At 44.0% G+C, this 26,096-nt stretch overlaps 1 protein-coding gene across 2 annotated transcripts in view; it reads right to left on the reverse strand.

Moving 5' to 3' along the window:
- LOC149471146 (N-acetylated-alpha-linked acidic dipeptidase 2-like) overlaps nt 1-12,906 on the reverse strand; it is a 160,925-nt gene extending 148,019 nt beyond the window's left edge. Inside the window, exon 1 of one of the 2 annotated variants that reach the window (XR_016307249.1) lies at nt 12,619-12,906. Coding sequence is in view for 1 of the 2 variants with exons in the window: in XM_089656563.1 (XP_089512689.1) it covers nt 12,619-12,752 (134 nt within the window). In the remaining variant the exon portion in view is untranslated. The remainder of the gene's footprint in view (nt 1-12,618) is intronic. The other variant, XM_089656563.1, reaches the window with a different exon arrangement.
- Nucleotides 12,907-26,096: the final 13,190 nt, after the last annotated feature.

Below are 26,096 nucleotides of genomic sequence, written 5' to 3' on the forward strand. Positions count from 1 at the left end.
TGTACTCTGAAATGTGTTGGATTGTTGTAAACAAACTGTGTAATTTTGGAATCTTACGTGATGGTGATATAATAATGTATATGATCTTCATAAACAGCCGCTTCTACATATTTTTATGTTTGTATTTTTATATTTTAAATACAGAATAAAGAACAATGTAAATCTTATGACTTATGGATTGATGCCACTAAAGTCCCACAGAACTGGGGGTTCTTTCTAGCAAAAACCATTTAGTAAGGCTATGTTTGGCCACACCTCATTTGATTCTTGCTGGTGGTAACATGCACTGTGCGCGATCCGCGGTGACTCTTAGATTTGTAGTCTGTACAGATCTATGGCTGACTCCACTGCTGGTCACACGTAACTGCTCATCTGAGTAGCTACATGCGAGTAAAGCCTCTGACTGACCCAGGACAGACACTGTGCTTCCAGGATTGGCGCTTCTGCCAAGTTCTGTCTGCATACAAACTTTTGGGCTGCGTTTATTGACCGGTGTGTTTCGATCAGTATGTCTGGTAAGGGGCATATTCATTCAGGTGCCTTAGTGATGGTGGATCATGCCGAACTCCTCTTTGTGCAATTTATTAAAACCTATGTTGATTATTTATTGTGTTATAGTTTAGCGATGCATTTTTCATTGTTTATAATTTGTATATTGCGTTTTATGCAAGCAGCTTTTTTATTTTATTTTTTAAGTTTTGCATTTTGTGTATTTATCCAAGCGCAGATTTTTTCTACTCTGAAGGAACAGCTTACTCATGCCGGCCCTTCGGAGCTCTGTGGCCGTGACTCTCAGGCACATGTACAGGACTGACGTCATTGCAGCTCGCCATTCAAATGGCTGGAGCTCGTGAACCCGTAAGGAAGACCCGGTGAAGATGGAAGCCTTGTCAGCAGTGACGGCACACCGCTAGAGGGCTTTGTTTTAAAGTAAGTCTTTCATGATGTGTTAGTATGCAATGCATGCTAGCACATTAGGAAATTATTGATATGATATATATATATATATATATATATATATATATATCCTGTATGTACTCTGTATATTATTACTGGACTTCTTTATTAATGACTTTACTACCACCACAAGGTTTACAGCTACTTTAAACCATCCACGTTGTACGGCCATGACTGTTTATGGAAACATCTAGAATATCTCATGTCTATTACTAGCATTCCCTAAATACACTACAATTACAAATATCAATTAATAATTCATTTTAATAAAATTAATATTGCTATTAACAAAATCAATGAAGGAATACAGTAAAAACATTTTGAATGTTTCATAGGAATGAACTCTAGTTAAAACAGTAAATGTGACTAATAGGAAATATTCAATCAAAGGGGCATTTAGGATACCCAAGGATTACAGACTAGTCACTGGCTAACCAGGTAGCGTTCTCCCAATAGGGTCTCAGAAGAACTTGAAGTAAATCATGGCTGTTCTTTTTCACTTTTTTAGATGAGATAAAAACCTTGATTCGCTGATGAATGATCACCTCTTCTTTCTTGCCACTCCCTTTGTTCATGAGGTATTCAGTGAAGGTACTAGTGAAGGTACTTGTAGCTCTAACTGCTTGATAGCTTTGGTTCTCTGTTCTTCTGACTAGATTCTGAGAACAAGCTCAGCCCAACTGACACACCAGGTTAAGGAAAGGAAACTGCACTACTACTAAAAAGCAAACATCAGACTGGTTAGTGGTAAGTGAACCCAATATAGTGTCATACGTTGCAGTAAATAGTAGTATTCACGTGAATAAGTAAAGGATTAGGTTAATAAGTTCACTAGACAATATATTCACCAAGCTATAGCAGCATAGAATGGACTTCTATGAAGCTAAATTAGAGTAAACCTGGTAATCCGCAAAATCAGCAATAAGTAAAGACATTAGAAAACAGTAACAGCATTTATAATCAATACTGCAAAACAGTAATAGCATTGATATTCAATAGTGCGATCACTCTTCTGTAAACAATAGGCTATATCCAGGTTAGAGTGCACTTTAAACAAATGTCATGATGTAATGTAAAACTCCCTACAGAGGTACCTCTTACATTGAACAATAGACAAATTTCTTGTGAAGCAGCTATCTGAGTGAGCAGACTTTAGACCTAGTTCTTCAGCTGGCTAGCGTTTTGGCCTTGTTTTTATGGTGGTGCACATGAGTAGAGTCCCAATAAAGTCTACATGCAGTAAATAAAGCTGCTAATTAAATGGCCAGTTCTCATGAGCACATTCTCTGCTAGCAGCAACAGGCTAATTGAAGCAGTGTCCTCTCACCAGTCCCAGTGATACAGCAACAGGGGTTCCACTGTTCAGATATGAGCTCACTTCTGGATCTGTCTGGAGTGACTCTGGTCCTAAGCACACAGCCGCAGACTTGTAGCAGGTTGATGTGCATATAGGAGCACCAATGTGCACATCTTGATCTCCTCGCAGCAAAGAGAAAATGCCTTGGTATTCAGCCTTTGATAATACAGCTCTCTCTCTTTTTACACAGTTCACATTGGGAATTGAAGCTCAGTAGTCTATTAGCTGCCATAGTAAAGTTTCTTTCCTGAACTTCACCTCCCATTATTCAGTGCTGTCAACCATCAAGTTTCTTGAGCTTATTTTGCTTGTCAGCCCCCCTGGTGGATGGGGGTAATGTAGTGTTAACCCATTCAGCTGAAGTCTATTGGGAAACACAGAAAGCACTGCAGCACAGTGTCCTAAATCACTTTCTGTCTACAGCCAAGTACCACAAACTATTTTGAGAAAGTCCACTTTCTTGGGATGTAGCGTCAATCTACAAATATAGTCATGTGATCACCTGCTATCTATTACAGTTTCTCCTAGCTGCGCTTGATAAATTGTCCCTGTCCCCCCAGGGGCTTGGCTGTTGGCTTGGCCTCTATCACTCTGAGTCTAATGGTCTCAATACAGTACTATGTTCTCTCAGTCATCTTGAAGAAGCAGGTCTCTATCCTGTACGGAGAGGCAAGAGGGAATATCAGGAGATGATTGCTTTTTTTTAAATATCAGGCTGTTCCAATCTAATTGTAAAATATTTGAGTTTATACATGAAATTCCCCTATTTAGGAGGAGGCTATGATTATTGTATTGGAGTTTTATTAAGGTGTTGTTATATATGTAGTGGTTTTTAAGATGAAGTATAAATAAAACTCTATATATTTTTATGGGATCTCCTGCATGCTAGGGGTTGGGAAAGACCTGGCAACCTACCCTGTAAAAATAATTGCTAAGAGAATTCATGGAAAAAGTCGCTTACGAGTGACGGTCCATGCAATCGCCAAGGATCGGATACGACTGAATGGATAGATAGATAGATATATTTTTAGCAACTAGTCTGTAATCCTTTGGCATTTAATTTCTTGAATATTTCCTAATAGTATGATTGTAATACTTGTAACAGTAAAACAGTAAATTTAAAAAAAAATTAAGAAACGGGACCCCTTACATTGGATGTCATTGGGTACCCCCCACCCACCTTATATTATTGATCATTGTAGTTGGGAAATCAGTCTGTCATTACTCATTGGTCAGGAAACCCCCAGAAACTTCAGGTGGAACCTTAGCATTCCACAGTACCTTCATTGAGAATGGCTGCACTAGATCAATACCAACCTGCCACAATGTTTTCTTTCATTTTGGATAATGTAGGCAATGGTGTCCCTATTCAGGGATTTTATAGTAAGTTATGGGATGGGAAATCTGTTCAGCAGGGACTGAGACAAAAACCTATTTTTAATAGTATGGAGAAGGGTTATAACTTTAACCCCTTCACTCCGGTGCCTCCTGGCCCTTTAAGGGTTTCAGAAGCCGGGAGGCGGGGTGGGGTTTAGGGTCATGTGACTGCAGTGACACGCCATCACGGCGGTCACATGATCAGGAAAGGTCCCGATCGAAAGAGGAGATCGGGACCTTTCCGTGAGTACCGGCCATGTGTACTAGGAGTGCACCGGGCGCGCGCTCTCAGCACATATGGTCTTTTTTAATAGAACGCAAATGTGCGGCCACTCGGTTTCTAGGCCCAAACGCCGGGAGGCTGCACATTTGTGTTCGCCCGGCGTGAAGAGGTTAATTTATATTTTGCTGTCCATGCCTTCAAGTCCTGGTGACAACCTTTCACAAACGCAAGTCATTTGGTGCCCGGTCTCACTGTTACCATTCAATAATTTCATCAATCTGATATTCAGACTGGGTCTATAAAATAACAGAAATGTGTGTGGGCGTTTTTCATTTGATTAAGGTCAAAAGTAAACAAAAAGTGATTATAATGGGTGGAAAGCTTTGGCTCATTTTGATAGGATTGCAGTGTCTATACCAGGGATCTCCAGACTGTGGCTACCAAGCCAAATGTGGCCCACTACAAGTTTTAGTTCAGTTTGGACCCAACATGTTTTCACACAGCTTTCAAGTCAGTAGAGGTCCACTTCTTCCCCAAGTCCAGGTTTCCTCCAACGCAGGATCCCCCTGTTGTGCTGTTATCCTCTTCATCATTGGCTTCTCGTATACTTGTGGCAGCATTCACAGATGGACAGAACATATTTCTTCCAGTCCTGCTCCAGCTCCCACCTGCTGCTACAACAATGCTTCTTCCCTGCTGCTACAGCCATGCTGCAAGTGTGTAAGGTAGGATTGGACTGTGATGGGGACCTTGATGGAGACCCTGATGTAAGGTGGGACTCTGATGTAAGGGGGGCTCTGATAGAGACCATGATGTTATGAAGTCTCTGATGTAAGGGGGGAATCTGAAGACTCTGATGTAAAGAGGAACCCTGATGTGAAGTATGACATAAAAGGAACTCTAATATAAGGGGGGACCTTGATGTAACAAGGATTATGCTGGGCAGTCTGATGTAAGGTTGAAGTCTGTTGTAAGGGGGGACTCTGATGTGGAATCTGATGTAAGGAGTACTCGGATGTAAAAGGGGACTTTGATGTAAAGGGGTCTGGTGAGAAATATGCAGACAGAATATATTTTTGTTCGTCTTGTAAGAAAAGGAACCCCTTACATTGGATGTCAGTACGACCCCCGCCCCACTTATATTTTTGGTTATTGCATGTGGGAGATCATTTTGAACTGTTGGAGCAAGTTAAAAATAGTTATTTGGTGGAACATTAATTCAAATAAGTAGAATTTTGCTGTGTTTTGAAAAGAGTTGAGAGACAGAAATACGAGCGAAAGAAGTTATTTCTAAATGCAATATAAATTTACATCTAAGCCAAAAAAAATCTATGCAGAATTCATTATATATAACTCATCTGTGCCAGACAATGAGGAATTGTAGAGTAATAAAAGTGCAACTCAATGGAGGGTACATTGTGTTAACTTTTATAATTGCAGAGAAACTACAGAGACAGAAAGAGAGAGAGGAAGGCACCACAAACAATGAACAATGGAATAATGTTTCAATACAGTAGTTCTCCATGTAAGAGGCAAGATCTAACACTTAGGTTACAGAGTAGTTAGAGGCTCAAGACAGTTCATTATAGGATGTTATGTCTGAGGGTTTGTTCAATCAGCACATGTGGTATGTGTACAAGCGAACAGCATGCAAAACATTTTATAACAGGATGTTTTGGTGTAAATGCCTTGTTTCCTATACATAGGCTGTAAATATATATAATCCATATGCAATCATTATATACGCTGACTTTGATTAGTAGGGCTACACAGTGATTGTATATTAAATGGTGTACATCTGTCATGAGAAAAATGTATGGGCAGTAACAGCACTCAGCCCTGACAACTGACCACTTAGGCACCCAGTACTGCATCATGGAAAGAAGAGGAGAGATTTTGTCAATAAAGGTAATATTTGTAATATTTTGAATGCAGGTTATCTCCAATATTCTCTTCTTTTTGTTTGTTAATAACCTGTTTATTTAAGAATTGTACCCCACCTTTTGCTATTTGGGTGCAGTACTGGATGGGACAATTGACTTGTTTTCCTCTGCTGTTATAAAGAGTCTAATGACACTATGCATAGGATATCGTATGTACTCTCCAGGGCCTCAGGATATGCACAGCCAAAAGGGAAGCCAAGGGTACCAGGACAGCGACAACCAAAGGAAATGCTTCAGGGGTGCAGCCCTCCTCAGATGGGGAAATCAGCCACTGGATAGAGAAAAAACAGGTGGCGCACAACGGCAGGCAAGGTGTTCTCACTGTCAGTGCGGTCAAATGGCTGACAAGGCTCCTACTTTCCATTTATCACACATCTGCATCAGAGGCTGGTCATCAGCTCTGAGGAAAGGGAAACGCATCAGCCATTTAACCGCACTGACAGTGAGAACACCTTGCCTGCCGTTGTGGCCATTGTCATTTTTCTATGCTTTTTAGATACATGCTTCGTCTGTGAGTATGTTTATATTATTCTTTCACTCCTACAACAAACCTTGGATAATGCACTAGGTGTGTGCGCCACCTGTTTTCTCTCTCTCGACACTATGCATAGCATACATCCCAATACGAGGTGGTTTCAAAAAGTTTTGAGGCTAGTTTTGTAAACAGATGGCGAGCACAGGGAGCATCGACCTTCATAAATCATTGTGCCAAAAGACATTGTCCTGTGTACATCAGAAGTTGTTCAGCTGCTGTTATTCTGACCACGTGCGTTACCACGTCTGCTATTTCATCATGGACAGCAAGTTAGAACAGAGAGCAAACGTGAATTTCTGCATGAAACTGGGAAAATCTACCACTGAGACATTTGACAATGAGGTGTTTTGAAGGGCACACGTGCTCCAAGAGTGGAAGAACATCACTTTCAAGATGACGTAAGATCAGGAAGACCTTCAATGAGCTCAACCCCTGAAAATGTTGAAACCATTTGGCAACTTGTGAATGATAATCATTGGAGAACAGTCCACAACATTGCTGCCATTATTGGTGTGTCTTATGGAACAGTCCAGGCAATCCTCATGTGTGATTTGAAAATGCGCTGTTTTGCTGCCAGGTTGGGCCCCAGGCTGCTGACCAGAAGGAACACCATGTTAATGTCTGCCAAGAACTCTGTTAGTATGCCATGGATGACCTTTTGGCATGTTACAAAGCTAATCTTGAAACATTTTGATACCATTTCATATCTGACACTAAACAAAGCTGGGATATATTAACCTAAGACCCCTTCTGATCTATCCAAATCCTTTCCAGAAATGGTCAAATTTTGACATTGCTTTTGATCAGTGCCACTCTTTCCAGTAACTCAATTGAGTACTGTCCATGATACTTTTTTTATTTGCACTAACATACAATTTTGAGGACAAGCTTTCGGGGAATGTCCCCTTCTTCAAGGTCTAAGTAGTACTACTCACAAAGTTAGCAGAATGTTAGAAGAGATGAAAGAAAAAAAAAAGGAGGCTAGAGATAAGATGCAGTCAAAGCGAGGGGGGACGAGGGGATACTACACTCACACAGAGGGAGTCAAGCTACAGCTAATAGTCATAAAACTGTTGGATAATGATTGAGGAATCCCATGTCCAAATTCAGGCCATTATCTCTTGTGTCAAATAGAATTATCATTCTTAGTTCAAAAGTTTTTCTTTCCTGAATGGATTTGAAATTTCCTTTAAGTACTAAAACATTGAGGTCTCCCATTATGTGGCCTGGTTGTGCAAAATGGTGTCCTACAGGTGTGCAGAGGTCATCTTCTTTATGTTCCTTGATGGTATGTCTGTGCAAATTCATCCTTGTTTGCAACTTCTGTCCTTTTTCTCCAACATAAGATCCTTTGCTGCATTTTCTGCACTGGATAAGGTACACAACATTACTGGAGGTGCAGCTGTATGATCCGGAAATATTGAAGATCCCTTTTGAGTGTCTGACACTTTTTGATGGATTGATTTAGTTGCACAGTTTGCAGCGTTTCTTGATGCAGGGTTCGCTTCCATTATTTGTGACATCATTATCAGAAGGAAGTTTCCTACTGATTAGTTTATTTCTGAGGTTGGGGGGTATGTGTATGATGGCACGTTTCGTGTGTTGGGGGTGGAAGCTGGAACTGTGGAGGTAGTTGCATCTGTCAGTGGGTTTCCAGTATATTGAGGTGTGAAGCGTATCATCCCTGATGTATACTGTGGTGTCTAGGAAGTTGACCTGTGTGTTTGAGTATTCCATTTTTATTTTGATTGATGGATGAAAAGTGTTGATCAGTGAGTAAAATTGTTTTAGGTTTTCTTCACCTTCTGTCCATATGATGAAAATATCATCAATATAGCGATAGTATCTGTATGGTTTTTGTTCCATGCTGTTCAGGAATTTTTCCTCCAGGTCAGCCATAAATAAATTGGCATATTGGGGTGACATTTTACTTCCCATCGCAGTGCCCATACATTAAAGATAGATGTCTTTATTGAAAGCAAAGTAGTTGTGTGTAAGTATGAATTCAGTGAGCTGTGTAACATCCTCAGCAGCGTATTTGTGGTTTGGTGAGGATGATAAGGATCTGTGACATGCAGCTAATCCATCCTTGTGAGGGAAATTACCATACAGGGATACTACATCCATAGTCACTAGAAGTGTATTAGATGGTAATTGCTGCATGTTGTTGACCTTGTTCAGAAAGTCAGTTGTGCTTGCAGGAAACTAGCAGTATTCATGACTAACGGTTTTAAAATTTCTTCTACAAAGCCTGAGATTTGTTGGGTGAGTGTATTCATACCTATTATGATGGATCTGCCTGGATTTCCTGGCTTGTGGACTTTGGGTAGCATGTAGAAGTCCCCGATTTCTGGATGATCCGGAATCGCATTTATAAGTTCGGAATGTAGGTGGGCTGGAAGTGTTTTAATGAGACCTTTTAATTGCTTTGTAAAGTCCTGGGTTGGATCATAATCCAGTTTTTTTAGTAGATGGCATTTTCCAGCTGCCTCTGGCCTTTTGTTTGTATGTATGTATGTATGTATTTGTTTGTATCCATCATAACAACTGCTCCCCCTTTGTCTGCTGGTTTGATGGTGATGGCCTGATTATTGCGCAAATCGTGTATAACCCTTCGCTCTAGTGGTGAAAGATTGTACAGAATTTTCTTTTGCTGGGTGGATATTAGGGATGTAGCTCGCAATCTGAAGCTATCAATATAGGAGTTTGGGGTTGTGTCCTTGTGGAGATGTGAAGCAGCTGTTCTTTTTCTTTGTGTAGCACTCCATTGTGCTAGGATTCCTTTCATTATTGTGGAAATATTCTTTGAGCCTTAGTCTCCTGAAGAAATCCTCCATATCTGACAATACTTGTAAATGATCCAATTTGGTGGTTGGGCAGAATGTAAGGCCTTTGGAGAGGATGGTTAATTCTGGTTCAGAAGGTTTGTGATTTGACAAGTTGATGATTCCAAGTTCCTCTGTTATATACACATTTTCAGTCAGGCCAGAATTTACACAAGGGATACCTTGGGATTCCGGATTAGATTCCAGGTCACTGATAGTAGGAGGTATAGATGTTGGGTTGCTTTTATGGTTAGGTTGTATCCAAAAGGTCTGCTCTTGGTGCAGCTTCTGAAGTTTTTTTTTTTGTTTCCCATTCATGGCAAGTTTTTGTGTTTGTCTTTGTAAAATTTCCAATTCATTCTTGATTTGGTTAATGTTGGTAGGATCCAATGATGTTAGGGTTTCAAACAAAGACTGCTTTTGTATCCTGATAGTTACCCTTTTTCCTTACAGTTTGTGAATGAGGCGATTCCTTAATCACCTCACCTCCCCCTTCGCTTTGACTGCATCTTATCTCTAGCCTCCTTTTTTTTTTTCTTCTTTCATCTCTTCTAACATTCTGCTAACTTTGTGAGTAGTACTACTTAGACCTTGAAGAAGGGGACATTCCCCAAAAGCTTGTCCTCAAAATTGTATGTTAGTGCAAATAAAAAATGTATCACGGACAGTACTCAATTGTTTCTGTCGCAAATGCACTAATACGGCTACAATCAACTCTTTCCAATAACTCAAAATCATGATAATTCCAATAAAATTTGTACTACTTTCAAAATATAATCAAAGATTTGCTACAGTCATGGAATATTTCTCCATCTTATCTGTTTCCATTTGCATGTCCTTTAAACTGCCACAGCTTCAAATAAATATCTCCTGCCCAACCATTTAGCTCGGTACATCACCTGACCAAAAGAGAGGACTGAAATTACCTATATAAATGTAGCCAGGTGTTTGGTTAAGAATGAGTGTGAGTAAAACACAGGCTACAGCTGCTCTCTGTAGCTGTTGCCCTGCATTGCTGAACTGGTTAACAGCCATTTTAGCAAGAGGAAGGAGCTGCTGAGCAGGAAGAGCTCAGTAGATTGAATCAGGCAGAACTGCACTATGGGAACTGTAGTCCTGAGGAGAGATACTACTGTGTAATCAAGTGCTTTTGAACTACATTACCCAGAGAGGCGGTTGCTGGGAGGAGAAGAAAGCTGCTTTTTCTCAGGTTGTAAATGACAAAGATTCCTCTTGCCATGAGGGAGACTGGAGAGTGCACATCGCTGTCCAGTGTGCACCATCACTGCTTCATATTGGTGGCCTGAGCGGAATCCATAGTGCTGAGTTTGGAAGTGCTGACAAACAGAGTCACCAGGGTGCAGAACAGAGAGTGGACTAATCGCTGTGTGTGACTGGATGGTGAACTGCAATATTGCTGGGACTGGTGAGCTGCTGCTGTGGGAATTTATTATTTGCTGGTACAGAGACTGAGCCCTTTAAACTGACCATACAGCCATCTAGCAGCCTTATTGCTACCTGCAGGCTTGACTGGGAATATTTCCATGTGTACCAACAGTACAGCTGGGCCCCAACACCAGCTGGATGAAGGGTTAGGACTGCCCCTTTTCAGCTGCTACACAGAGACATTTACCTAATGTTCATGCTAAGAGGTGCCTCTCAGGGGACATTTCGACATATTTTAGCCACTCATTTACCACTAAACAGTGTTGTGTCTATTTCCTGGTAGTAAATCACAATCAAGTTAAAGGTATCCATACTGGTGTCCTTATAAGTGCTTGCAGCAGTTTCATTTTACCAAGTGTGCCAGAGGGGCTGAGGTTATTTATTGAGTGGACATAAAGAACAGAGGACCCAATCAACCAAGTGGCTACTATGGGGTGGGGGGTGGGGGGGGGGGGTAGCACTACATAAACTTTAAATAAACCTCACCAACTAAGTTCAGCTGAACAGGCTGGTGTACAATATGCATCAGACCAAAATTTCCTTCCCTTTTCTGCAAAATATTATTTAGAATGAGTTTTCTAAAGAAGTAAGTGTACACGCATACCAAGTGTGCAGTGCATACCATAGGTGAATGACTACACCACTACAAATGCACAGTGTTGGTTGATATTCTGATGACCTTGCAAGTCTGAGACCAGTAAAGCAAAGTCCTAAATAACCTGGAGTCTGCTTTGAAGGTGTGTTGTTAAAATTAGCAAAAACTGGTTAAGCAGGTTCATTAGGAAGCAGCAGGAGATCTTGCCAAGGCACACAGTGAAAACATTGTATTCATCGTAGAAAAAAATGTACTAATACAATATAAGCTACATTTTATATTTTTTGTTTCTAGGAAGGGACATTCATTCTTACTCATGCAGCAGTGTAGCTTCTGTCCCAGGGAGTATTGGGAACCTTTGGCCTTGGAAACAAACACAGTCAACTTTTCATGCCTTTGAGCAATACCATTTTATAGTCACACAACAACTCTGTGAGCTGTGAAAAACTGAAATAATTCCCTAAACCGGTTGTTGAGTTAGCGGATCTAAAAGGTGAGCAGATAACTATATAATGGCCAGCATTTTTCATTGACTGTTAATTCCACTCTGATCGATCTCTGAATGTATATACACTTAGTGCCACCAGCACAACATCTTATTAGTACTGGCATAGGAGGAAAATCCCCCCTGTCCCTGAGACTAATGCTACCCTTCCTCTATTCCATAAGGCCATGAGGGCCAAGATGTGGCCACCTCCTACGTGTGGATAGATAATCCTTTAATTTCCAAAAAGACCACTCAGTATTCAGTCCCAAAGGTATAAGTTGCAGTTGAGATGCAGGAGCAGAGAAGAGAGATATTGCAATGTCACAAGGCAGAGAAATGAACAAACATGGGAGACCACAGTCACTGTAGCACATAATGTGTACCTAAGAAATAAGTGGAACCAAACAAGGAGTGAAAAGAATGTACAGTATTATGTGAGACAACTGAAATGAGCAGTATAGGGTTTTACTGTACTGCTTGATGTTTGGTAGACAATGAGGCAGATTGTAGAATCACTTAATGAGAGGAAGTCCTCAAAGTAACAATTACCACCAGGATAAATTTATGTATTATACACTTTGTCCTGCTTGGACCAAATAGATTCTCTTATTAAGTATGATAATGAATTTTAGCACTACACATAGCATACTTCCCAATCTCTCAAACTAAATAAAGTTGAGACGTAATAACCTGAAACCCCTTCTGATCCATCTAAACCCTTCCCAGACAAGGTCATGTTTTGACAGAACACATTGCTTTTGATGAGCACCGCTCTTTGTAGAGACTCAAAATCATAATAATCCCCCAAAAATTTGGGTTACTTTAAAAAAAAAAAAAAAAAAAAACCTGCCAATTAGTCATTACAAGTCTTACATTTGCTGGAGACTCATTCCACTGTCCGTTGGGTCTAGTAAGGTGATGGAAGTCTTCTTCAAGTCATCACTTGTTTCCATCGCCGTGTTCTTTAAGCTGCCACAACTTTCAAGAAGTATCTCTTGATCAACCATTTAACTACGTACATCCACTGACAAAGGAAGAGGACTGAAACTACCTATATAAACTTAAAACTAAGGTCAACTGGAAGGGAAAAGAGCTGACCAAATTTCCTTCCCCTTTCTGTATAAAATGATTTATGATGAGTTATCTAAAAAAAACAGTGTGCACTCCTGTACATACCATTGGCGTATGGCCCTACACCACAACAAATGCACAGCAACAGCCGATATTCTGATAACCTTGTGGGTTTTAGGACAGACCAGTCAAGCAAGGCCACAAATAACTTGGAGTGTGCTTGGAAGGTGTGTTATTAACATTGGTAAAAACTGGTCAAGCAGGTTCATTAGGAAGCAGCAGGAGATCCTGGCAAGGTAAACAGTGAAAACATTGTGGCCATAGTAGAAAATCATATGGTAATGCAGCATAAGGAATTCTTTTAACTCTGTAAATGCTGCACCAATGCACTGCAACCATGTGCAATTCACAGGTTGTGGGGCATTTGCAGAGCAGCACCATTTGCGTAAATGGGTCATGTGTTTCAATGTGGTTCAACCGCATGTTTTCAAACTCTCCCTTAGTGAAAACAGGGAATGAGGGAAAATCTCCAACAGGGGGAAAAAAAATGTAAGAAATGTAAAGTTGAACTAACAATGGGCACCCTGCCCACCTCCCTGGTCCTTGCTTTATCTCCGGGCTTGCCCAGCTGTTCAGCGGTTGGGTGGTTTGAAATCACAACCCTTCTCCCTCTTCTTCGTCATTGCAGAGCACATTAATTCTGATTTGTTAGCGCCTTCACAAGTAAGTACAGCAGGGACTGGGAGATGAAGGGTGGAAAGGGTGTCCAGTGTTGGTTCACCTTTTTTAAGTAAAGGTGAAATAACCCTTTAAAGTGGATCCGAACACAAGAACTAAAGATTTGATGGGTTATATGGACAAAATTGGACAAAACATCAGAGTTATAGATCAACACAGACAAGGTTACATCGTTGACTTTGACTTCTCTGCCAATGTCCAATTTGTGCATACCATGCTATTTGCATAGGTCAAATGCAAATCTCATAGAAGATTTGAACTTGATATTTAGTGTACTGTAACTTTAGTAAAACTTAAAAATATCACAAACTCGAATGCCAATCAACTGGAGAGAATAAAAATATTTGTTCTTCTAAATTGCTGCTACTGCAGCAATTACAAGGGTTGCAACGAAACTAGTGAAAGAGTAGGCGTAACTTTTATTAAATTACATAGGTCATTAAAATTTTACATGTTGGTAGAGTAACTATTCCTCTATAGTAACTATGATTCTTATTTTTGATTGGAGACAAAAAATGGATTCCAAGGAGAAGCAACGTGCCATCGTTGAGTTCTTGATGAAGAAGGGGTACAGGCTGTCTGATATCCATAGAAGGCTTCAGACCCTTCACAGAGATGACATAATTGACAAGAGTCACCAATGATAAGACATTGCTCTTACGTAGCGCCACCCCTGAAGGAGCTGCTTGGTAACTTTGGGTTCTCTGTTCTTTGCAACAGGAAGAAGGGTCAGCCGCACACCAGAGGAGTGATGAATATAGTGTATATTTATTGATCCATAGGACACACAAAACACCAGGACATGAATACAGGACCTGTTAACGTGTTTCACGCAATCTAGTGTTTAATCACGAGATCGCGTGAAACGCATTAACAGGTCCTGTATTCATATCCTGGTGTTTTGTGTGTCCTATGGATCAATTAATATACACTATATTCATCACTCCTCTGGTGTGCAGCTGACCCTTCTTCCTGTTGCATCATATGTGGTGGCGAGCCAGAGCCTGCACCTGTAGTGGATTGATCTGGATTGTTTGCTTGAGCGGTATACCTCTGTTCTTTGGATTCTCTGTTCTGTGCCTCGACTCCAAGAACAACCTCAGCTCCTCTTACATACCTGGTTGACTAAAAAGCACTGCAAGCATGGATAAATACATGAGTGTAAAATACCTTTAAAATAGCTGTGGGTCACTACCAGTAAACAGACACCAGTTTATTGGTAAATGCCCTTAATCTATTGATACGGGTTAGATTAAATGACAAATTGAACATAAAGGAGTACATCGAAGATAGATTATTACGCACAGGGTATTGGCTATGTCAAATAGGCAAAAACTAGGTTTTACAGTATATTACTAACTAGAATCAAAGGGGTAGTTAGCACATCAGCAATAACAAATAATAATAAACATCAGGAGTAGCATAAATTAAAATATTACTACACTAACTTAACTCTTTAATGACTGGCATAGTACCACTAGATTGGCATAAGGCCAATGCGGTGCCTATATTTAAAAAGGGATCAAAATCTTTACCAAGTAATTATAGACTGTTAGTTTAACTTCTATAGTTGGGAAGATACTGGAGAGTTTAATAAAAGACAACATAAATGAGTTCTTGCTGTAAAAAAAAAATATTTTAAGCAACAGAAAGCATGGATTCATGAAAGACAGAAGTTGTCAAACAAAACTGATTTCTTTTTATGAGGAGGTGAGCAAAATCTTGGACAGAGGGGTGGCTGTGGACGTGGTATACTTGGATTTTTCAAAAGCGTTTGACACAGTTCCCCACACACGGCTAATGTGTAAGGTAAAGTCAACAGGCTTGGAAAAATCTGTATGTAAATGGATAGAAAACTGTCTAAAAGATGGTATTCAGAGAGTAGTGGTTAATGATTCATACTCTGAATGGTCTAGGGTTGTCAGTGCTGTACCCCAAGGTTCAGTGTCGGGACCCTTACTTTTTAATATATTTATAAACAATATAGGGTCTGGGATTGTATATACCATCTCAGTCTTTGCAGATGACACCAAGCTGTGCCATGGAATATTGTCCTTACAGGATGTCTCCAACTTACAAGCCAACCTTAATGCACTGTTTAATTGGGCAACTATGTGGCAAATGAGGTTTAATGTTGATAAATGTAAGGTTCTGCACTTGGGGGCTAAGAATATGGATGCATAATACATTCTAGGGGGGGTACAACTGGGGGAATCAATGGTGAAGAAGGATCTGGGAGCAATGCCAAGATGCGGTTTCTAAAGCGAGCAAAATCCTCTCTTGTATTAATCCCTTGGCGCCGGTGACTCCCGGCCCTTTAAGGGTTTCAGAAGCCGGGAGGAGGGGCGGGGTTTAGGGTCATATGACCGCCGTGACACACCATCACGTTGGGTCACATGATCGGGAAAGTCCCCGATCGAAAGAGGAGATTGGGACCTTTCCATGAGTACCGGACATGTGTGCTGGTAGTGTGCAGGGCACGCGCTCTCAGCACATATGTTTTTTTTTATTGCACACAATTAGCCCCAGACGCCGGGAGGCTGCACAATCGCGTGCGGACGGCGCCAAGAGGAGTTCAGCTATGAGGAAAGATTAGAGGAACTGGATTTATTCTCTCTTGAGAAGAGGAGATTAAGGGGGGATATGATCAACATTTACAAATACATCAATGTCAAAAGTTTTTTTTTAATAAAAAAGACACTCCACTAAAAATAAATTAATTCCCAATATGTATAAAACATATCACAAATACATCAAAGTGCTAATATCGTTAAATGAGAATCAAAGCATGATTTAAATAATGTCCAAAAATATAATTCATAAATTAAAGAGTGTCCATAAATAAAAGTCTATCTACTGATTTTTCATCCACTTATGTGCCCAACACCTGTGTAAATTCCACTTGTTGCTGTTTCATAGGAAGTTCCACAGGTGTTGGGCACATAAGTGGTTGAAAAATTGTAGCGACCACAAGGCCCTCTCACCAGACCCAGCAACACAGTATCATTGGCCTCTTTGACTGGGTATCCACTCACTCTGGGTTACCCGTGATGACTCTGGTGGGTAGCTTCATCCCTCAGTACTCTGGTCATGCTCTGTACCCCCTGGCTGTCCCTCACATGGCTATGAGCTATGCTGACTCATGCTCTTTCTCTCTAGGTGGAGTTCCTTGACACGTTCCTGTCACCTTCACCCCTGTCCATACTCTGTGAGGAGAATCCAAATTGCCCACCAGGATTTCCCCCTTCTTTTTTTCCTTTGATACAGGCAGACTTGGGACTGTAGTCCATGCCCTATTATTTTTCTATGGGCAGTCTGTCTGTGGGGGCTACATCTCATGATGCTCCTCTCCTGCTTTCTCATTGGTCCCTGGTGTTGGTATGTCTCCCTCTATGGAGGCTTAAAAAGTACGGAGAGAGCCCACATCAGTTCTTCTTTCTCTCATTTCTCATAACTCCTCCAGTCCTCTTATGTTTGTCTGGCTTCCCACCCTGATGGAAGGAGGAAGGGTGAGCGGACAGACACACAGAGAGCTGCGCTATCTCCTCTGTCACAGTGCAGCGGTTTGAATTCTGCCCGGCGGGGAGAGTGGGGGATCGGCTGTGAGTAGTAACCAGGCTACACTTATTAATGGTGTAATCTCTGTAAACATTCTGTAGCCTTCTATGAAAGTGTGTATATGGAATTCTACACACACTAGGTGTTAAGTACCCATATTCCACCACTTCCTTCAATTCTTCCCTAGATCTGTTTGTGGGGTCCTTCTCCAATTTCACTTATGTATTAAGGTCTGCCAACATTTTATTTAACGGAGTATGATAGAACTCCTAGTCCAAAACAACCACTCCCCTTCCTTTATCCACTGGACATATAATCATTTCCTTTCCCTTTTCAAGTTTCTCTTATATAAGCCAGATTTACCCTCTTCTTAGTTACTACTAAATCCATCAATTCCAGATTTTTAAACTCCTCCACGTGATAATTGCTTGAAATAGGAAGGTTGAATGTCAATTTGTTCCTCAATCCATTATTAACTCCTGCCCCTGCTGGCAGCTCTCTAATTTTAGTGTTCAAAGGGTTGCCTAAAAAGTATTTCTTCATGTTCAATTTCCGTATATATTTATGGGTGTCAACATAGACATCAAATTTACTGATAGGTCTCTTTATAGCACACTTCAAGCCCAGATTCAAAATATTCTTCTCTTTATGTGTCAGTTCCACCTTACTTAAATTATAAATTCTTTCTTTTATACTTCCCTTCTTCATTTTTCTGGTTTTGTACCCTTCTTCCTGCTCTGCAGCCTCTCCTTCTCTTCTGAAAACCATATTCCTTTGATCCAGACCTTGTGGTTCTTGCACCTTCTGTTCTGGGAAATAGGGCTGTTTGTATTCAGGCCTCATCTGTCCCCCTCTGTAGGGAAAGTTTTCTGGGCCCTCCTCCTCCAATTCTATACAAAAGGCCTAGGAGAGTATTGGTAATAATTCCCCCAATGTTCTGCTAATAGTTTGTATCTATTGTGGGTTGGCACCATCTACTCACCAACTCCTATAAGAGTTTCCATACTGACTTTAAGATTGCCTCCTCTGTCAAGGCTGCCGATCCCTTTGAGGTGTACTTGATGATCCTCCGTTTCTATTAAAACCTTGTCTTTGGGGGGTTTGCTTTGTCCACCAGGTCTTCTCTCATCTTTTCTAATTACTAATGACTGTTTAGGTTGCCAGTGATGCCCCATCACACTTACTCTATTCCCCTCCATTCGTGTGTTACTTTGCTCTGAAACAGTGGAGGAGATAACTAATTCCACATCTGCGCTAACTTCAGCAGTGCACACTATCACAAATAAACAGTATTATTCCTTCTTTTTATTTACATGTAGAGATGAGCGAATCGAACATGGCGAAGTGGAATTCGTTTAGAAGATCAGGAAAAATTCGATTTGCGCCGAATCCGAAAATTAGCAAACTTCGGATGCACGAATCGAATTTTCCCAAAAATGGCGGCGACATGTGTGGCGACGGAGCGGGGATCTCTGGGAAGGCGCGCAGACAAGGCGCGCTGACCCATAATGCATTCATTCATGACATGTGATCGCATTAGCCAATCAGCAGCCAGCCAGCACTGTGTAATGGTGGAGCTATAAATTGCGGCCATCTTAGAATTCTCCATTAGCCTCCTGTCATTCAAGAGAGACAGACCTGTCTGTATTAGGGACAGAGTTAGGGCCACAGAGACTTTAGGGCCACAGAATCGTTACTTAGGGACACAGAATCGTTACTTAGGGACACAGAATCGTTACTCAGGGACACAGAATTGTTACTCAGGGACACAGAATTGTTACTCAGGGACACAGAATCGTTACTCAGGGACAGACACAGAATTGTTACTCAGGGACACAGAATTGTTACTGAGGGACACAGAATTGTTACTGAGGGACACAGAATTGTTACTCAGGGACACAGAATCGTTACTCAGGGACACAGAATTGTTACTCAGGGACACAGAATTGTTACTCAGGGACACAGAATTGTTACTCAGGGACAGACACAGAATTGTTACTCAGGGACAGACACAGAATTGTTACTCAGGGACACAGAATTGTTACTGAGGGACACAGAATCGTTACTCAGGGACACAGAATTGTTACTCAGGGACACAGAATTGTTACTGAGGGACACAGAATCGTTACTCAGGGACACAGAATTGTTACTCAGGGACACAGAATTGTTACTGAGGGACACAGAATCGTTACTCAGGGACACAGAATCGTTACTCAGGGACACAGAATCGTTACTCAGGGACACAGAATCGTTACTGAGGGACACAGAATCGTTACTGAGGGACACAGAATCGTTACTGAGGGACACAGAATCGTTACTCAGGGACACAGAATCGTTACTCAGGGACACAGAATTGTTACTCAGGGACACAGAATCGTTACTCAGGGACACAGAATCGTTGAATTAAAGAGTATGTCAGACAACACGCAGAGGAGTGGCAGAGGAGGCAATGTTTCAGGAGCGAGGAGACGTGGCAGCAGAGGAAGGGGTCGAGGCAGCACTTGTCGCAGCCGAGGCCAGTGCTCCCGGTGTCATCCAGCGGTCGTGTCTCCACCGACAACCCTGCCATCATCGATTGGTTGGCTCGGTCGTCTTCCTCTTCCCAGGTCACCTCTGACACCTACAGCCAACGGTCGGTGGGTACGTCAGACACAACCATTAGTTGGCATGGCCCGGGAGCAAGCCCACTGAAATCACGTGTCCTCTACCTGCCCCTGTCCTTTGGTGTTCCCTCACCAAGCGAAGTATCGCATGCTGTGGGCTCAGCCCCACTGTACAGTGAGGAAGAGCTAACAGAGGGCGGTCAGGAACGCCTCTTCAGCAGCCAGGCGAAGAAGTACTGGCGAGGAGAGTGGCTCGGTAGCCGGTCTAGAGACAGGTCTGTCTCCTGACCCACACGCAGCCGAGGGGGCTAGTAGTGACGCGGAGACCCTAATTGATGATGATGAGGCTGATCGCACTTGGCAGCCTCGTCGTCATCAGGCTATTGCTTCCGCATCATCAGGAGAAGAGGGTGCCAGCTTGCCAGCGAGCAAAACAGTCGGTGGGTTGCCCAGGAGGCAGCAGGGTCGCAGCAGTGTCAGTGGAGCCAAACGGCCACGGAGTAAAGCACCAGCTCCACTGCAGCCTACCACCACGGCCAGTAGTGGTGCCGGTGTGCACGGAGGAAGTAGCAGTCAGCCAGTGAGGAGTAGCGGGGGCAACGTTTCCTACTCGGCGGTGTGGCAATTTTTCGTCAAACCGCCCGAGGAAGTAAACGTAGCCGTATGTCGACTATGTGGCCAGAAAGTCAAGCGTGGCCAGGGGGCCCATGTTGGGACTACAGCGTTGCGTCAGCATATGCAGCGTCGCCATTCGGTGGCCTGGGAAAACCGTGATAAAGATACGGCGGTTCTGCCTGCCCCAGCCCCCGCTCCATCACCCGCTCCGTTACTTGCTCCGTCACCCGACGTCAATCGCCCTCTATCAGCCAGTCAAGGCTCCAACACCTCTGCTGAGGGGAGTTGTCGCTCGTTGGCATCTTCCGCTCGTTCAGATGCTCCTTCTCCTGCTACTCCTCTTCACGGATTCCGTCAGCAGTCTTTCTTGGAATCCGTTTCCAAGAGACAACAGTTTGCGAGCACGCACCCGACGGTGCAGAAGCTGAACGTCCTCCTGTCCAAGTTGCTGGTGCTGCAGTCCCTCCCTTTCCAAGTGGTGGACTCAGCACCTTTCCGAGAAATGATGGCTTGTGCCGAGCCGCGGTGGAGAGTGCCAAGCCGGCATTTCTTCGCCAAAAAGGCAGTGCCAGCCCTGCATTCACATGTAGAAGAGATGGTGGGCCAGTCTTTGAGCATGTCGGTCTCTGCCAAAGTGCACGGCAGCGCCGACGTGTGGAGCTGTAACTACGGTCAGGGACAGTACATGTCATTTACGGCCCACTGGGTGAACGTGGTGCCGGCACAGCCGCACCAGCAACTTGGACAGGTCACGCCGCTTTTGCCTCCACGTTTGCACGTCCTTGGTCCAGCAAAGATGTCCGCCTCTACCACCTCTTCTTCCGCCGTGTCCTCAGCCGCCACCCCCGTGCCAAGTCCCATTACCCGACCGGCATATCACATGTGCAGGGCGCAACGGTGTCACGCTGTGCTGCACCTGGTATGCCTTGGCGAACGTAGTCACACAGGGGAGGAACTTCTGAGTGTAATGAACAGAGAAATCGACAGATGGCTGTCTCCGCGCAAACTGAAAATCGGAACCATGTTGACCGACAACGGAAAGAACATGGTGTCTGCTCTGCGTCAAGGAAGGTTGTGCCATGCGCCATGCATGGCTCACGTGTTCAATCTGGTTGTCAAGCGGTTCCTAAAATCCACCATCCCACTGCAAGACATCCTTAAAATGTCACGTAAACTAAAGCATGCATTTCAGCCATTCCTACACCGCAAAGCACACCCTCCTTGAGCTGCAGCGGCAGAACGGAATTCCACAGCATCGCCTGATCTGCGACGTTGCAGCAAGGTGGAATTCAACCCTACATATGTTAGACCGCCTTTACGAACAGCGAAAGGCCATCACCGATTTCCTGATGTTACAAGCGGATAAAGGTACTCCCCTGTGTAATTTAGATGTCAGCCATTGGCAGCTCATGCGTGACACCTGCCGCTTGCTCAGGCCCTTTGAGGAGGCCACGCTATTCGTGAGTCGGCAGGACTATGGGATGAACGACGTCATTCCTCTGTTGCACGTCCTGGAACAAATGCTGTTAACAATGGCTGGTCAGGGTGCGGTAGACGTGGCGCACAGATCTCAACGCCACATGACCCCTGTGGGGGCAGGACAGGAAGAAGAGGAGGAGGTAGAGGAGGACATTGGTGCTCAGGAATTATTGAGTGAAATGGGTGGTTTTTCCACTCAGCGGACAGGAGTGGAGGAGCAGGAGCATCTGGTAGAGGAGGAGGAGGAGGAGACAGAGGACCCAGACGCACCGTGGCAGTATGCTGTGGAGATGGAGGCAGGGAGTCCCTCGCATTCCTTGGCACAAATGGCCCATAGCATGCTCGCTTGCTTGCGTACCGACAGCCGAATAATAACCATCAGACAGAGGGATGACTTTTGGCTGTCCACCTTGTTGGACCCTCGCTACCGTTCAAAAATGGTGGCCTTTTTCACACCTGCTGAGAGGGAGGCCAAAATAACGTACTATAAAAACCACCTATGTAGTCAGTTGGTCTCTGCCTTTCTGCGCCAACGTCCATCCTCAGACACTGTGGGCCCTGTGCGCTCGCGTTCCGCTGCCATGGCAGCAGGGGAGGGGTGGGGTGGTAGGAGCAGTGGCAGCTCCACCAGCAGCGGCTGCCTCAGTCTGCAGTCGATGATGAGTAGCTTTCTTCACCAGCGCAGTGAGGAAACTACTAACCAGCCGCAGCAGCAGCAGCATCAGGTGGACCTGGAGCAGGACCTCAAACAACAGGCTTGGGCCTACTTGGACAGCACCCTGCCAACCGAGGTAGACAATCCCCTTGACTACTGGGCAACGAAACTTGACCTTTGGCCCCAACTAGCTGAATTTGCCCTTGAAAGGCTGTCATGCCCGGCCAGTAGCGTGGCATCGGAGCGCGTGTTTAGTGCGGCAGGAGGTATTGTAACTCCGCGGAGGACACGACTGTCCACCCAAAGTGTGGAGAGACTCACGTTTGTGAAAATGAATCAGGCATGGATTAGTCTGGATTTCAAACCACCAGTTCCTGACACAACTGACTAAATCCGCCATGAATCATGCCCCAAACATGTTATTATTTTTAACATAGGCCTCTGTATGGCCTTCAATTTAAGCTGCTTACGCTTCGCCACTCTGCCATGGGCCCCTGTACCGCCTCCTCTTGCTGCTACCAGGTCCAGAGTGTGTCATGGGTCCCTGTACGGCCTCCCATTGCTGCTGTCTCCATCGCCACACTCTGCCATGTGCCACTTTCAGGTCTCCTCGCACTGCTGGTGGGTTCCATTTTGTCATAGGGTGCTGGCAGATTACGGGCCTCCCATTGCTGCTGCCAGGCCCGTAATCTGTCATGGGCCCCTGTACCGCCTCCTCGTGCTGCTGTCAGGTCCAGAGTGTGTCATGGGTCCCTGTACGGCCTCCCATTGCTGCTGTCTCCATCGCCACACTCTGCCATGTGCCACTTTCAGGTCTCCTCACACTGCTGGTGGGTTCCATTTTGTCATAGGGTGCTGGCAGATTACGGACCTCCCATTGCTGCTGCCAGGCCCGTAATCTGCCATGGGCCCCCGTACCGACTCCTCATGCTGCTGTCAGGCCCGTAATCTGTCATGGGCCCCTGTACCGCCTCCTCATGCTGCTGCCAGGTCCAGAGTGTGTCATGGGTGCCTGTACGGCCTCCCATTGCTGCTGTCTCCATCGCCACACTCTGCCATGTGCCACTTTCAGGTCTCCTCACACTGCTGGTGGGTTCCATTTTGCCATAGGGTGCTGGCAGATTACGGGCCTCCCATTGCTGCTGCCAGGCCTGTAATCTGTCATGGGCCCCTGTACCGCCTCCTCATGCTGCTGCCAGGTCCAGAGTGTGTCATGGGTCCCTGTACGGCCTCCCATTGCTGCTGTCTCCATCGCCACACTCTGCCATGTGCCACTTTCAGGTCTCCTCACACTGCTGGTGGGTTCCATTTTGTCATAGGGTGCTGGCAGATTACGGGCCTCCCATTGCTGCTGCCAGGCCCGTAATCTGCCATGGGCCCCCGTACCGACTCCTCATGCTGCTGCCAGGCCTTAATCTGTCATGGGCCCCTGTACCGCCTCCTCATGCTGCTGCCAGGTCCAGAGTGTGTCATGGGTCCCTGTACGGCCTCCCATTGCTGCTGTCTCCATCGCCACACTCTGCCATGTGCCACTTTCAGGTCTCCTCACACTGCTGGTGGGTTCCATTTTGTCATAGGGTGCTGGCAGATTACGGGCTTCCCATTGCTGCTGCCAGGCCCGTAATCTGCCATGGGCCCCCGTACCGACTCCTCATGCTGCTGCCAGGCCCGTAATCTGTCATGGGCCCCTGTACCGCCTCCTCATGCTGCTGCCAGGTCCAGAGTGTGTCATGGGTCCCTGTACGGCCTCCCATTGCTGCTGTCTCCATCGCCACACTCTGCCATGTGCCACTTTCAGGTCTCCTCACACTGCTGGTGGGTTCCATTTTTTCATAGGGTGCTGTATGGCCTCCCATTGCTGCTACCTCCACCACCACACTGTGGCTCCACTCTCTGGTTTTGGCCCCGTGACTGCCCAAATGAGTGAAGTGTGCGGTGATTCTAAGATCGACGGCACTCATCTGCATGTCATACTGACTGACAGTATTATTTCTCTTCGCCAGCAGACTCCAAGGGCATTTAAATTAAAGGTACAGTGTTCTGCACTAATATAAAGGCTCTCTGAAGCCTAGAAACACCCTTTTTATAAGTTAAATTCGCAGCGAATATATTCGACTCGAATCGAATTTATTCCACGAATTCGCCGAATCAGCCGAATCGAATTTTTGAATAATTCGCTCATCTCTATTTACATGCAAGTAATGGATTCCATGCAGAAGCAGCACGCCATCATTGATTTTTGACGAACAAGAGGTGCAGGTTGTCCGACATCCACAGAATGTTTACTGAGATGACACTATTGAGTAGAGTCACCAATGACAAGATATTCTCTTGTCAACAGTGTCATCTCTGTAAACCTTCTGTAGTCTTCTGTAGATGTCGAACAGCCTGCACCTCTCCTTCATCAAAAACTCAATGACAGCATATTGCTTCTCCTTGCAATCCATTACACAGGTCTGCAAAAATTTTTTTTTTCAAGAGCTGTTTTGGTTATTCCACGTAATCTTTATGTTTTTTGGTGCACTGAATCCGAAAATGACCTCCATTTTGTCATAGGACATCACGTTTCCTGACAATTTAGGTAACTATGCTAAATAAGGCAATACCTCAAAATAAATGGAAATAGACTTATAAAATTAAAGTTTTATTACAATTTTTTCATGAAAATCCTTTTTTGAACTGAAATGAGCTCACGTACACACACTAAACTTGATTCTTCTTCCTTGTGAGGCTCCTCTTGGTGCATTTACGCTTGTGGGTAGCATCTGGAATGTCTCTCTGAAGCATCCAACAGTAGTCTGCCATCATTGTAATGCTCCATTTTTCTTGGTATCTCCTTTCCATCTCTTTAATGTCTTGGTGGAATCGTTCACCTTGTTCCTCACTCACAGCTCCCAAATTTTCAGGAAAGTAGTCAAGGTGGGACTGGAGGAAAAGCACTTTCAAACTCATCAGGCAACCCAAAGTTTGAAATGCTTTCAGCATTCGTCTGACGATCTTTTTGTAGTGAGGATCTTTGTTATTGCCTAAAAATTTCTGTACGACTTCTTTAAATGCAATTCACCCTTGTTTTTGAGGATCCGTCATGGTATTGACAAACTCTTGATCAACTATAAGCCTTCTAATGTCTGGTCTGATGAACACACATTCCTTCAATTTTGACTCCGACAGGCCTGGAAACTTGATGACCAAGTATTTGAAGCATTCTCCATCTCTTGGAAGTGATTTTACAAATTGCTTCATCAATCCCAATTTTATGTGAAGAGGTGGTAGAAGAACTTTATGGGAAGGTACCAAAGTTTCTCAGAGGACATTTTTTTAACCGACTGTTAGCACCCTCGGCTGCCAACTCTTCTTGGTCCAGTTATTTTGTCGGTCTCGACTGTCCCATAGACACAGAAAACAAGAATATTTGGTATCCCACCCACTGGATTCTTCAGGAAAGATTAACCCCTTCTACCATTAGAAGCACAGACTCAGGGCTGAGGCTTACGCATACAGCATGCTGCTGAGTATCCCAGTAGTTAGACATGTCACTCAGAGCAGCACTTGTATTCACCCCCTTTGCAGGGGGGGAGGGACAGATATTTTTTACCTGCAAATAACAACAAAGGGCCAGAAGAGAACTAGGG

The sequence above is a fragment of the Staurois parvus genome, unplaced genomic scaffold, assembly GCF_062004578.1.
Source record: "Staurois parvus isolate SC_StPar_1 unplaced genomic scaffold, SC_StPar_1.0 ptg000027l, whole genome shotgun sequence".
NCBI lineage: Eukaryota > Metazoa > Chordata > Amphibia > Anura > Ranidae > Staurois > Staurois parvus.